Raw genomic sequence first — 13,062 nt, forward strand, 5'->3', positions numbered from 1 at the left:
AATAAGGTGGATGAAGACACACCATAATGTTTTTATTTGACAGAAATTGCTGTATCAGAAGCGATGTGTGACATGGAGCCTTTCTGTTGTGATCACAAAATATGGTAAATGCTGCTGCTGAGTGCCATCCAACGGAAAGGCAGGGATCTTCAATAAGGGAAGCAGCCTGTCGAACCTTAGTAACAGTGTGTGACAAATTTCAACTTGTTCGGTGCAGTCAGTTGGGTGTGAGCTACGATTGAGAGAAGGTGTGTTTTAAAGTGTGCCATAAATCATCCTCCACCATGACAACGCTCCGTGTCACACATCACTTCTGGTACATGTCAATTTCTGTCAAATAAAAACATTACGGTGTGTCCTCATCTACCTCATTCATAGGATCTGGCACCGTGTGACTTCTGGCTCTTCCCAAGTCAAAATGATTCAGGACATCGAGGCAGCCACGACAGCACAACCAAAGACACTAACGAAAGAAGACTTCCAGAACTGCTTCAGAAAGTGGCAAGAATGATGAAATAAGTGTGTTCGAAGTGAGGGGGAGTATTTTGAGGGGGATTAATGGCAATGTCTTTTACTGCAATAAATTTTTTTTATTTAAGCATTCACCGTATTGTTTGATCACACCTCGTATATTTGATTTTCTCTTTCTTAGTAGCTTTTCTTTCAGATTTTATCTGACATTTCATTTTGTAGAACTACAAACAAAGGAAGAAAATGGAGGTCCTTAGTGGCAAAACTATGATAATTTTTTTCTTTCTACTATTCTGAATTTCTCAATTTCTACAAAAATAATATATTCCCTTGATAACAGGGGAAAAACTGTTTATCTTTAAAAGGGAGACTGTAAAGACATAGTCACTGGCCCCTAAAGTACAACTACTAGAAAATTTCTCAACTTGTGAAGAAAGAAATCAGGCCAAGGTGGCTGACTGCTCCTCTTGCCTCAGTGGGGCGCTCCCTAAGGTCAGCAACCGGGCCCCGCTCCTCTCTGCACCTCCTGGCACTTACTGTGGCATTGGGCTTGGTGAACGGTAAGCACTTGGTCACCAAAAATACCAGAAAGCAACCAACACCAGTTAGTGGAAAGCCATTAGCTCATTCTGTTAACTTGGTCATGATTCTCCTAATTTTGAAAACCTATTTTTCAAAATGAACTCACAGAATACCTCCTCATAGCTCTCAACTGCCCCAGGCAGACAGCACTGCTGAGTGAAAGAAATGGGGGCTGGCTCCTTCTATGAACGCTAAGTACCATCAGAATAAGCCTTGGTACTCCTAAATCTATGCCTGGCACAACGGGACAACAACTGTGTTAAGAAAACCTACAAATAATTGAGATTGCTCCTATTTTTGTACCAGACTAGGTCATTGGTAATACAGAAGGTGCCAAAAAAAGTATACACATTTTAAGAAAGGAAAACTGTATTAAAATTGTAATACTCAATATATACCAATAACAAAAGATGAATACAAGTCAAGTTTCACTTCTGCAAATACAAGAGGTGCTTAAAGTGGTTCCCATCAACGTCCAGACCCTTCCGATTATGGCGAACTACTGCTTGAACAGTGCTGACCAGTGTCTGCTTGCATACATTTTTTTGGCACCCTTGGCATTTTAACTTTGTATCATTCTAAGAGGTTTAGCTTGCTATATTCCCAATGGTTCACCTGAGCAGCTTAATTCCAGGTCCATTTATTACCATCAAGGAGAAACCTGCTTCATGTTTTATCCCCACCACACTTAAAAAAAAAAGTTTTACCTTTTCTCCCCTTTCTCTATCTCTGTCCTTCTCCTCTTTTTTCTTTTTTTTCTCACTATGCCCGTCCGTGTGGAGGCCAGGAAGTGGTGGGGGAGGGGCAGCTGCTCCAGAGCAGGGGATGCTGGGAGGGGGGCCGGGCGTCACTGTGCCCTCTCCCATCGTGGCAGCAGAAAGCCCTAAACTTCTCTTGGACTTGGAGTGGCGTTTCTCTTTATGCTTCTCCTTGTCCTTCTTCTTTTTGCTCTTTTTTGACTTCTTTTTCTTCTTGATTTCCCGATAAGAATCATCTATCACTAACTCACCAGCCTCTAGCTCCCCACCAGAGGATGAGTCTGATTCTACTAGGATAGGTTCAAGCCCTGAAAGATCCAGGTTAGCACTGTGGGGTTCTGGGAACTGAGAGGCATCAGATCCACAGCCTTCGGGGCCAGGAGACGAATGTGGGTCTGAGGATGATTTGTGCTTCCTCCGGGCTGTTTTCAGAAAGCTCTGTAACTCGTGTCCTAGGAGTAAAGCACCTTGCTCATCCCGAGCCGACTTCCTAGAGGATTTTTTCACAGTCGCTTGCTGACAGGGGTACTGAAAAGACTCCTCATCAACCGAGCTGCTTCCCTTCTCCTTTGGTGAGAGAATCAGTTTCATCTTCAAACCGTCAGGCTCACGGAGGGTCAGTGTCTCAGTGTTCACATAGAGCGGTTTCATTTTTTTGGATTTGTGGGAACCACCATCCTCCAGGGACAGTTCCCCACTGCTTCCACTTACTTTCTTCCTGTGGTGTTCCTTTTTACTCTCTGAATGGCTTGAAGAACTAGAGGATTTCTCCCCTGGCTTTCTGGAGGGCTTGGAGCTTGCTGCCAGTGGGGAAGTGATAGCTTTCAACAGGTCCATAGCTGTATCAGCAGACTGTGGGCTGGATTTCTTCTTTTTCTTCTGTGACGATTCCAAAGACGAAATATCTAGAAATAATCAAGAGAAGTAGTGTCCATATCACAAAGCAACTTCCGGCAAGTTTCCTCTCTCACCCGAAACACCCAACTAACACGAGGAAGCAGCTAACAGGAATAACTCAAGGGGAGGCCCTTCAACCGATTCCCAGCCTTCAGAGGCGGTGCCCCTGAGCGGCTTGGCGTGGTGGAGTCTGCCTCTGACCCTGGAGGCAGTTCTCGCCACTAGAGTTGTTTTTCTTCACCGAGTCTTCACAAGCACCAAAGACAGCATTGAAGAATGTCTACAGCTGTGGGGTTACGAGCACAGTCGACCCTGAACAACACGGGCTTAAACTGCGCAGATTTACATGCAGATTTTTTCCAATAAATACTATAAATGTATTTTTCTCTTGCTTGTGATTTTTTTTTTTTTTAAAGCTGAGCCATCCTGCCACCTGTTGGCAGCTCAGCAGCAGCTCAACTTGGGCCGGGCATCGAACCGCTGTTGCTCAGAGCTCACACTCTTAAGGGAGCTCTTAACCAACTGAGCCACTCGGTTGGCCCTATGATTTTCTTAATACATTATCTTGTCTTTGGCTTACTTTATTGTAAGAATAAAGTACATAATACATATACAAAACATGTGTTAATTGATTGTTTATGTTATCGGTAATGCTTCCGATCAATCATAGGCTATTAGCAGTTAAGTTTTTGGGGAGTCAAAAGTTATATGCAGATTTTTGATCCTGATGCTGACCTAACCCCCATGATGTTCAAGGGTCAACTGCAGTTACAATCTAGATTACACTGCAGACGGAATATCGTTTGTTTGTGTTCAGGACAAACCCATTCTAGTAAAGAGTTAGTCTTGTCAGCTATGTGCATAATATAGCTAAGAGAAGCTGGTCTGTGAGTGGATATGCACTGGATTGAGAAGTAACCCAGAGGGGCAGGCCAGAGGGCCTAGCACTACAGATGGCAAAAGGGATGCCGGGTAACAATGGGCACAAGATAAGTGGATGATTGGGGAGAGAAGGAACCTGGTACCTGGTGTATCACAAATGAAGACTGTTCTTCTATGCTGAATCCTCCAAAATACCAGCCCTCCACCTCTCTCCTCCTTCACACTGGTTTATCGGCACTCAGAACAAGAACCACTGTCCTGTTAAATAGGCCACTGAGTCAGCAACATCTGGATCCTTTTCCCCTACCCCGACTCCAAGAACCAGTGATGTGTTTACCCCACCTGCGGCCCTGTCCCACCCTTACCTCCATAGTAGTAATCATCAGAGGAGTGCTTCCTCTTCTTCTTGTGTGTGTCCGTCCCCAAGAAGTAAAGTTCACTATCCTAGAATGAAAGAGGAAGAAGAATTGACCAATAAGATGAGGCAAAAGCAGTGTGGAACTAATCTTGTTTTTTGATGATTTCTGACTTCAGAAAATTATAAAGATAGATGTGAATGATGTTTACTTTTTTTTTTAAGTTTTTAAAAGAAACTTCTTTCTTCAAATATTAGGAATATGATATGTAATAGTTTAAAACTTTCCTAATTCAAACGTTTAGAATTTACCTTTAACTTCTTCTTGGAAGAATTCCTGACCTGAGCAGCAATTTCTTCCTCTTCCCTTAAAAAATCTTTGTAAGAACGTTTCTTTTCTCGTTGACTTCGGCCAGCTGCTAGTCCTATGTCCTCAAAGCTGTGATCACCATCAAAACAATCTGAGAAGCACAGGTTCATTTGGGAAGGAAATGAGAAAGTCAAGTAAGTAACAGCCAAATCACCACATATGTAATGCCACAGTCCCTCCATTTCCAAATTAAAATGCTTCCTTAAGTCCACTGGAATACAGGGCTAGATCCAAGGGGACAAGAGTATTTCTTGATGACATAGCTGCAAATACAAGAACCGAACCTGAAGAAACAAAGGTTCTACGCTATGCAAAGGCCCAACGTGCATCCTCAGACATGGATTCTTAGTTGTGATCTGGCAGGTGGACACAGACTTGCAGAGGTAAGGCTGAAAATAAGGATTCAGGTGCTGTGCTGCTCTGTGGGAGTCCAACAGGTGATTCCTATCCCCAGACTCCTGCACACTGGAGCTGGCAAGGACCACGAGTGCTGCAAGGGATCACCCCAATAGACTATTTCAGACTCTTGTGTTGGAACCCTGTCTTGGTTTTCGTTTCCATGGGCCCAGTCTGGGGATGACGTGGAGGCTTAATAGTGCTCTGGGTCATCACTTGGGAGTCCAGGCTGTGATGGCCAGTCCTGGTCTCTATGTCCATGGGCTGCAAGGATTGAAGAGGACACACCCTTTGGAATGCTTCTCAGAGTAAGGGGTCATACCTTCTTTCTTCACGGAGTCATCATAAGCCATGGCGGTCCTGCAGGGCCTTTGAGAATGTGTCACTGTGTCCAGGCTTCTTCCCGTCTACAGGACCAGGCCTGAGAAACAAAGAAGGAAAACCCTCCTGTAATGCGAAATCACTGTGGAGAAGCAACCTTCCAGGTGGAAATGCGTAGTGATCCAAGGGCAGACTGGAAGGGCAGCAAGGAATAAAGGAGTGTCTTGTCACCTCCTCATTCTGTTTGTAAGTATATTGGGGTTGAAACTGTAGGAAGTGCACTTGGCTTAATTTCATTTGATTCGTGAATTAAAGTCGTTGTTTGGGGAAGTATATGAAATACCTCCCACATAAAAAAATACTTCAAAGTTAATGAGAATTTCTGAAATGCCAACAGGACTGACAACAGAGAAAGGGCAAAAAGCGACATTAAGTCAGAGGGAGAGGTTCAATTATGGTTACAAAATGCACAGATAAGCAGGATGCAGAGAAAGATAGATTATACCACACATTCGAGATCATAAATTCCTACCATTTGGATTGGTGACAGGCTAAAATCTATGTATTGCAATTTAGAAAGAAATGATAACATTATAGGGACATTAAAGATCTTTAGAGCATATTTTTTTTGTCTGCATAATGTTGAGCTATATGATATGAAATGGCTCAAAATCACAGAAGTGTAAAAGTAGGTACACTTCTTCTATTAGTTGACCATATGGTAGCTTTCACACTATCAAGCCTTTATCAAAGGCCAGGTGAAAACAAGGAAGAATTATCATTTGTCCACTGGTGATAAAAGTTTTATGATTATTAAGTAATTTGAAAAATTACTATGATTTAAATGCTCTAAGTATTGCCTTGAATTTGTTAAAATTATTTTTTTTTTGGCATTCAATTTTATATGTCCATTTTGACTTTGAAGATGACAAGCCGTAAGTTGTACTCTAAGGCAAAATTCTTCAAATATATTATGGACAGGCAATGTCACAATTCCTGCAGGGAAGGTCTTTAGAGGAAACTTAAAAAATTATATACTTAAATATATTGAAAATGTTCTCATCCACTTAGTGAGATGCTTAAAAGTTGATCTGATTGGTCATTTATTTAAATTTTATTTTACCTTTATTACTATAATGGGCTTTGGAAACGTGGAAGGACGCTTCAATGAGACATTGCCAATCCTTTCACAAAGGTATGGATATTATTAATGTAACTTTTGTGAAAGAAAAGATGAATTTAATTAACAAGAAAAACTTTCATATGAGTTATATTTAAAATAAATGAAAAGGCTTAATTGTATAAGTCCGGTAAAATACAATGCATAGATATGTCTAAGTTGAAAACAAAAAATAATTATTACCTAGAATAACTTACAAGTAAGATTAAGGAAAGAAACACAAAAAGCATTTCTTCACTTCTCTAAGAAGTATAATGAAGAATGGACTTGGTCAAGGTAAGAGAAGCTAAAGAAAAGAAACAAAATGATCTGAATTATTTTAAAGATAAACTGGAGAACTGCTTGTTCAAAGGCCTTTCCATAGGAAATGAATGGGATACAAGGTCAGGTCTCACGTAGAAATAGTATAAGGAAGCAAGATACATAACGTAGCTAGTTTCTCACTTTTAGTATTAAGCATTAAACTTTCTCAAATAGAAATGACTGTCTTCCCCTTTCCACCCAATTGGCACTGATTCCAAAAGGGAGGGTGTGTGCGCGTGTGTCATACGGAATGATATCCATTCATTTGAAAATAGTATATCATCTCATTGGCACTGAAATATCAAGTTTATTAGAAAAATATATAGATCCCTTTAGTTTTCATAGGCTGATAATGCCAAGAAATACTGCAACTCGAGATCTCAAGTTAAATGTTTCCCAGGCCAAATGAATTCTGGCAAAGAATGCTTGAGAAATAATGGGGAAAAAAATCTTAAATAGTCAACGTCATCAATATGGCCACCATCTGTTGTCAACAATATGCATTTCTATATGAAGCGGAGGCAGGTTCTGAGGCTTATAACCATGGCTTTCCTTTGTTAACACCAAAACTAACATAAAACAGAACAGTCAAATAGGAATAAGTACCTCTGAAGACAGTATGAGAAATAAAACAATGGCTTCTTACTGGACTATGAAAAAGGGCTCATTGTCTCATAACTGACTGCTTTGAAAAACAACCAGTGAATTTAAAAAGTTGTGCAAGGGAACAGAAAATTAGGAGCTGATCCTCAGAGGCACAAGCCAACACAGAAAACATGTGCTGGTGTTAGCATCATGTATTAGAATTAGGCCTGCTACTACTTAAATTTTCATAAAAAACACTGAAGAGCATTTAAAAAATTACAGGATTAAATAACCTGTAAGAAAAAAAATGAACGTGGCCTGAAGGCAAGCTCCATTCACTAAAAAAACTGGGACAGCCACAAGCTTAAAAGTCTAAAATTAAAAACACAATGGACTATGTCACTCACAGCTGGGTGACCACTGCTGGACCCTGAATTTCTAGGTTCTTTAAAATCAGGATATTACTGCAGCCTAGGGGTTAGTTTTGGTTGTTGACTCATAGAAATTGAAACCAGATAAAGAAGTCTTAAGCAAGAGTGTGGAAGAAAGGCAGAGTTAGGGCAACATTTATATAAGATCAGGTGACTCCCCATATTCCTTCCGGGTCTCAAATATTATCCATGACAAATTCAGAGTTCAGGGTTAGGCAGCAGGTTGTGAGGGTTAGTGAAAATGAAAAATGTTAGGTTTGATTTTTCACATTAGAAAACAGAGGCCATAATTAATTACATTAAATGTTGGCAAATATAAAACAGGTGTTAAAACCCATTCTCCTGAATGCCATAATTTTGGTTTATAGAATTCAGTGTTGTCAACTTCAAGAGGCAGGGATAATTTTATAATTCTGTTCCTCAGTATGCTAAGAAATGACAACATAAGTAAAAGTTCATTATTCAATATTATTCATGGAAGTAAGAAACATGCTGTCATAAAAACTGTGTACTTGTGAAATGTGCAAATTGTTCAACGGCTCTTTTGGGACTTTTCTTCAGGACATGAAAAAGGGGAGGCAGAGGTGCTCTTCTTGTAGATAAATATGTTCTTCATGTTCAGGCACAGCTTTCCGGATTACCCAAGTAATTAGGAAAATCCCCCAAATCCCCAATAAAGTACTGTGCTCTTTTGAAAGTCCAAATTATAAATACTGCAAAAAAAATGTTTCAGAAGGTGACTTTCTGATGTAATCTGAGCCCCAACAATCACTAACAAGTTTCTTCATCCCAGAATGTAAATGAGTATTGGAAGAGTGAACAAAAAGTAAACCCGGGCACCGGGCAGGGAGCGAAATCCTAAATCCAGGTCTAGTCCGGGATGAGAGAGCCTTGTTCAAAATTCCGGGGTTCTCTTCGTCCAGAACTCTTTTTAGGAACTCAAACTGCCAGTCAGTGCAGAAAAAGGACGATGCACATCCAGCTGCTGTTGCCGATGTTTGAATTTTTGTTACTGTTGTTACTTCTAGGATACGAGCCGGTGATGTCTTCTCATTTTCGTAGAGATTTCCTCCAATCTCCGAACAGCGCGACTCCGAATTCTTGCCACTCCCTTCTCCAAGAACCTACCTATGCAGCACTCACAGCCCCTGCCAGCTCTGGAAGCTGCAGTTGCCGACAGCCCGACAGCCTGACAGCCTGACAGCCCGAGAGCCCGACAGCCCGGGGTGGGGATTGAATCCTCTCACTGCAGTGCAACTAAGTGGAACCACGACCACCGCACAGATCCGCTGACAACACGCATCTCCAAAAAAAAACCCAGCAACACAAATTTTGACAAGTCGCCTCCTCCAATCAACAGGCTTGACTTTGGATTTTATTTATTCCGCTATGAGGATATGTAATCAGCCACCAGCTTAACCATCAGAAAGAAGAGAGTTCGATGTTTCTCTTCTGCATATCAAATAAAGTGAATCTACAAGTAACAGCTGTGGGGAGAAATGGGCCCTTATGGGGAAGACCCCACTACGAAGGCACCTTCAAATTGGGTCACACGCCAAGAGTACACACAACACCGGGTTAATTACACAAAGAGCCCCCCGGACCACCACTTTTGTGGTCCCCACCGCAAACCAATGGGATTCTTCCGGCAATTTTGCAGCAACAGCTAGTTCAACAAAGCTCTGAAAAAAAGAAAGCTACTTGTATCCTCTCCTGCGAGCCGAGGACCCAGCCCTCCCGGCGCTCTGGCCCCAGGGCCCTTTCGCCTTGACAGCCCCAGGGACCCCGCATCCCGGGTCCCCATCAGCACCGTGGCCGGGACCCGGGTTCTCGCGTCCCCGGAGGCCTCCCCGCGCCCCCGAGGGCGGAGACGGCCCGAGCAGGGGGAGGGGCGGCCCCGGCCCGCAGGCCCCCGGGGCGGCCGCACGCCCCCTCCCGGCCCCGCAGCTTTCCCGCCTTCCCCATTTGAACAGCTCTCGCCCGCCTTCCTCCTTCGGCCCGCTCCAGCCCCTTCCCGGGGGCGGACTACGGCCGCTACTCCAGTCCCCGGCTCGGCCCCTGGGCTAGGCCGCGACGGGCCTGGGGCGCCCCCGCGGCGGTGTCGCGGGGCCCAGGCGGCGGGTGGCGGCGGGGCGGGACCGCTGCCGCCTCGCGGTGGGGGCCCAGCCCGGCATCGTGGGGGCTCCGCTTGCCGCTACCTTCACTCGGCTCGCCCGGATCCCGCCTCCGCGCCGCCGACCGCCGCCATCTTGGAGAAGGAGAGAAAAGCGCGAGCGGCCAGGGAGCCTCAGTCGAGCCCAGAGCGCAGACTCCGGCTAGCTAAGGGGAATCCCACTGGTGAAAGAGCGCCGAGCGCATCGAATGAACCGTGGGGCTTGCTGAGCGCTGGAACTAGTATTTATAGAATTTGCTCTGTGCCCAGCTTGGGCTAGAAGCTTTACGAACATTATATCATTGAATCCTCACTGCATCCTACATCTTACTGAGGTAGGTTTCGTCACATTTTACAGATGAGAAACAGGCTCAGAGAGAGTAAGTGACTTGCCCAGCGATACACAGGTAGTTGGAGTGGGAGGCAGGTATTTCTCCAAGTCTTCTGATACTTAATGCAGTGTTCTTTCCAAAAGACTACCATTTCCTTCAAGATATTTTTGTACAGCATTTCCCCTCTTTGCAAAACCTAAATCTACGCATATCAATAGCAGTGGTGTCTATTTGGGTGTCTGGCATATTTGGGCTGAGGTGGAAGAACATATCTTTAGAACAGTGCACTGTGAAATAATTTGCATGGCAAATCATCTGCATTTCTCCTCATAAGTTATTTGCATTTAAAAGTTAGAAACAGTCTTCAGACAAATGAAGAGATTTCACACACAGGAGAGAGACAGGTTTTTTCTGATTTGTCTCGAGAATTTGGACCAGTGGGTAGAAACTATAGTGTACAGATTTTGGCTCACTATGAAGAGGAACTTATTTTTCTAGAGCAGTTCAATTGTATTTGACTACCTTGTGAGGTAGTGAGCTCCCTGTCACTAGAGGAATCCAAGCAGGGGGTGTCCTAGTTATTTTACAGCAGAGCAGTTAGAGATATAGGTTGGCTTCTTGAGTTGTGAATCCCATGAGACTCTAAGCAAAATTATGTGTTTGTGCACGTGGTTGTTTTTCTAGGGTTTAGATCCCACCCAAGATTAGGAACCCCTGTCCTAGTGGTCTTGCCATTCCAGAATTGAACAGGTGCCCGAAAGTGATGTAGTCATGCTGATCATTTTACAGACTTAGAAACTGAGACCAAGAGAAGCAAGATGATTTGTCTCAGATCACACTGCCAATTAGTGATCAGATAAGGGTTAGAAGTAACCCAGATTATTGGACTCTTGGTTCAGTGCTCTTTGCACCATATCATGCTCTCTCGCCCTCTGCACTGAGAAGAATGTCAGATTCTGTTTACTCACTGTTCTTACAACTGTGAGATGCCGAGATGTTAAAACACTTGAGACGAAGTTGCTGAATTTATTCCCAGAATGTAAATGCAAATACTAAATAAAACTAGCATCATTGCCTGCTTTCCTCAACCCCCATCAAAAAGACAGGCAGTGAATTTCACCAAAAGGTGAGGGGTTGTACTTCTGGGACACCTCGCCTGATGTTAGGCTTCCCTGTGAGCTGCTTAAGAGGCTTAAGAATGTATGTCCCTCTTGTTCTTCAGTATTGGTCAAGATGTTTTCAGTTTAAGTGACAGAAACCCAATGCAAAGTAGTTCTCCAGCAAAGGAGAATTTATTGGCTGACATTATTGAAATGTCCAGTACCTTCAGGTATGGCTGCATCCAGGGAGGGACTCAGGTTTCTTGGCGTCTCTAGGGTGCTTTCCTTTGAGTTGGCTTTATTCTCAGGCTCCACGTGGTGACTCCAATGGCTCCTGGTTTTATCATCTTTACTACTAGCAGTGTCCCTGGAGAGGAAGTTTCTTTTTCCCACTTGCTTTGGCAGACGTCATGGTATTACTCTTCTTGCTGAATTGGATCATGTGTCCAAACAGAAAGCTGTCACTATGAACAAAGGCATGGGCTATACTGATTTGCTAAATCGGGTCACATGTTCATCCTCCAAATTAGACTCAAGGAAAATCAGGGGTTTTTGTAGGAAGGGCGAATGGCTGCTAGGTAGGCGAAAACAATAGCTGTCCACCCAACTGTACCCCGGTTTGGACCCAAATGCCTCATAAGTCCCATTTGTCCCATTCTTTCTTTTATCCCCCTGAGAATGGACATACCAAGTTATTGCTCACCTTAACCTCCTGTAGACCTCAAGGCAGATCACTTCCTCAGTCTGCTTTCTATTAACTTGCTCCCAATCTTGTATCACTGCATGTACATTCATTCATTTAACAAATATTTACCGAAAACATGCGTCAGGCACTGTCCTAGGTGTTGAGACTAGGACAGTGAACAAAATCGAGCCTTTGACTCCCTGCAGCTTACATTCTAGTTGGCCTGGGGGGCAGAAAATTAATAAATACCATGTTAGGTGATGATCAAAGGTGGAGAAAAATGCCGGGAGGGAGTGGAGGTGAGAAGGGTTGTTCTTTAAAACAGTGATCAGAGAAGGTTTCTCTGATGAGATGTACCCTGGAGGGTAGCTCAGCGGGAGGTGGATGAGTGGTGGAGGCCAGAAGGTCATGGCCCCTTGAATGGATGTAAGGCCTTCCTCTGAGCCTCGATGGAAAAATATTCTCTATTGAAGATCCTGTCATGATTCTTTTGTTTCTGAGCCTTGGGCAGTGGAAAAGGAGGGTCGCTTGGTAGCCTGAAATGGAGAGGAACTTGGTCACAGTGGGTTTGTGAGTAGGATGCCTTGTCCTATGATGAGTTGAGGATGGCATCTGAGATATGTGAAGACTGGATGCCCCATGGGCTGGGGTGGTTCTCTGGTCCACCTGACCCAAGTAACACTGCCCGGCACATGGCAGTAGCAGGTGGTGGCCCATCCAGTTTGGGTTTGATTTGGACATTTTCCTTTTCAGACCATTTTTTCCATGCTTTGCCATTTCCAGCTGTGTACAAACATTAGTCAGGGCCCTTTTGACTAGGAGTGATGGGACCTAATTAAAGCTGCCTTAAGAGACAAGAATAAAATTATGGCCCATGTGAAAGAACACTAAGAGCCAGAGAGAAGCTGGCCCTCTAGACAACCGGGTCCAGGGACTTAAATCCCCCGCTGTTAGCTCTATTCTCTCAGGCTGGCAGTCCCCATGGCTACAGGTAGCCCAGGCTTACATCCTTACAGGTCTCCTGACCAGAGAGGAAAGAGAGCTTTCCCACACCAGCTCCATGGGAAAAAAAAATTCCAGGGGAGAATTCTGATTGGCTGGCTTGGGGTCATGTGCTCAGTCAGTATTGTGATGGATTGTTTCTAGCAGAACCATAAGTTGGAATGAGGCAGGTGTAGTTCCACAAAAGAATGGGGGACTCTATTCTGGATAGACAAATAATAAATCCTCTGTAGTGAGGCAGTGATACTCTGTGTTCCTGC

At 43.8% G+C, this 13,062-nt stretch overlaps 1 protein-coding gene and 1 long non-coding RNA gene across 6 annotated transcripts in view; one reads left to right on the top strand and one right to left on the bottom strand.

Annotated features, from left to right (window-relative positions):
- Positions 1-9,815, bottom strand: part of HMGXB4 (HMG-box containing 4) — a 35,665-nt gene extending 25,850 nt beyond the window's left edge. Inside the window, exons 1-6 of one of the 4 annotated variants that reach the window (XM_019642588.1) lie at positions 9,730-9,795; positions 5,034-5,132; positions 4,258-4,406; positions 3,956-4,034; positions 3,734-3,848; positions 1,761-2,716 (exon numbers count right to left, since the gene is read on the bottom strand). In XM_019642588.1, coding sequence (XP_019498133.1) covers positions 1,761-2,648 — 888 coding nt within the window. In that variant the 5' untranslated portion in view covers positions 2,649-2,716; positions 3,734-3,848; positions 3,956-4,034; ... (1 more) ...; positions 5,034-5,132; positions 9,730-9,795. Of the gene's footprint in view, positions 1-1,760; positions 2,717-3,733; positions 3,849-3,955; positions 4,035-4,257; positions 4,407-5,033; positions 5,133-9,729 lie in introns of all 4 variants that reach the window. The other 3 variants (XM_019642586.1, XM_019642587.1, XM_019642590.1) reach the window with 3 other exon arrangements.
- A 115-nt stretch (positions 9,816-9,930) lies between these two features.
- LOC109382834 (uncharacterized) overlaps positions 9,931-13,062 on the top strand; it is a 21,576-nt gene continuing 18,444 nt past the window's right edge. For both annotated transcript variants that reach the window (XR_002123997.1, XR_002123996.1), the window contains exon 1: positions 9,931-10,018. This is a non-coding gene — a long non-coding RNA (uncharacterized LOC109382834). The remainder of the gene's footprint in view (positions 10,019-13,062) is intronic.

Source organism: Hipposideros armiger, unplaced genomic scaffold (genome assembly GCF_001890085.2).
Source record: "Hipposideros armiger isolate ML-2016 unplaced genomic scaffold, ASM189008v1 scaffold_71, whole genome shotgun sequence".
Classification (NCBI taxonomy): domain Eukaryota; kingdom Metazoa; phylum Chordata; class Mammalia; order Chiroptera; family Hipposideridae; genus Hipposideros; species Hipposideros armiger.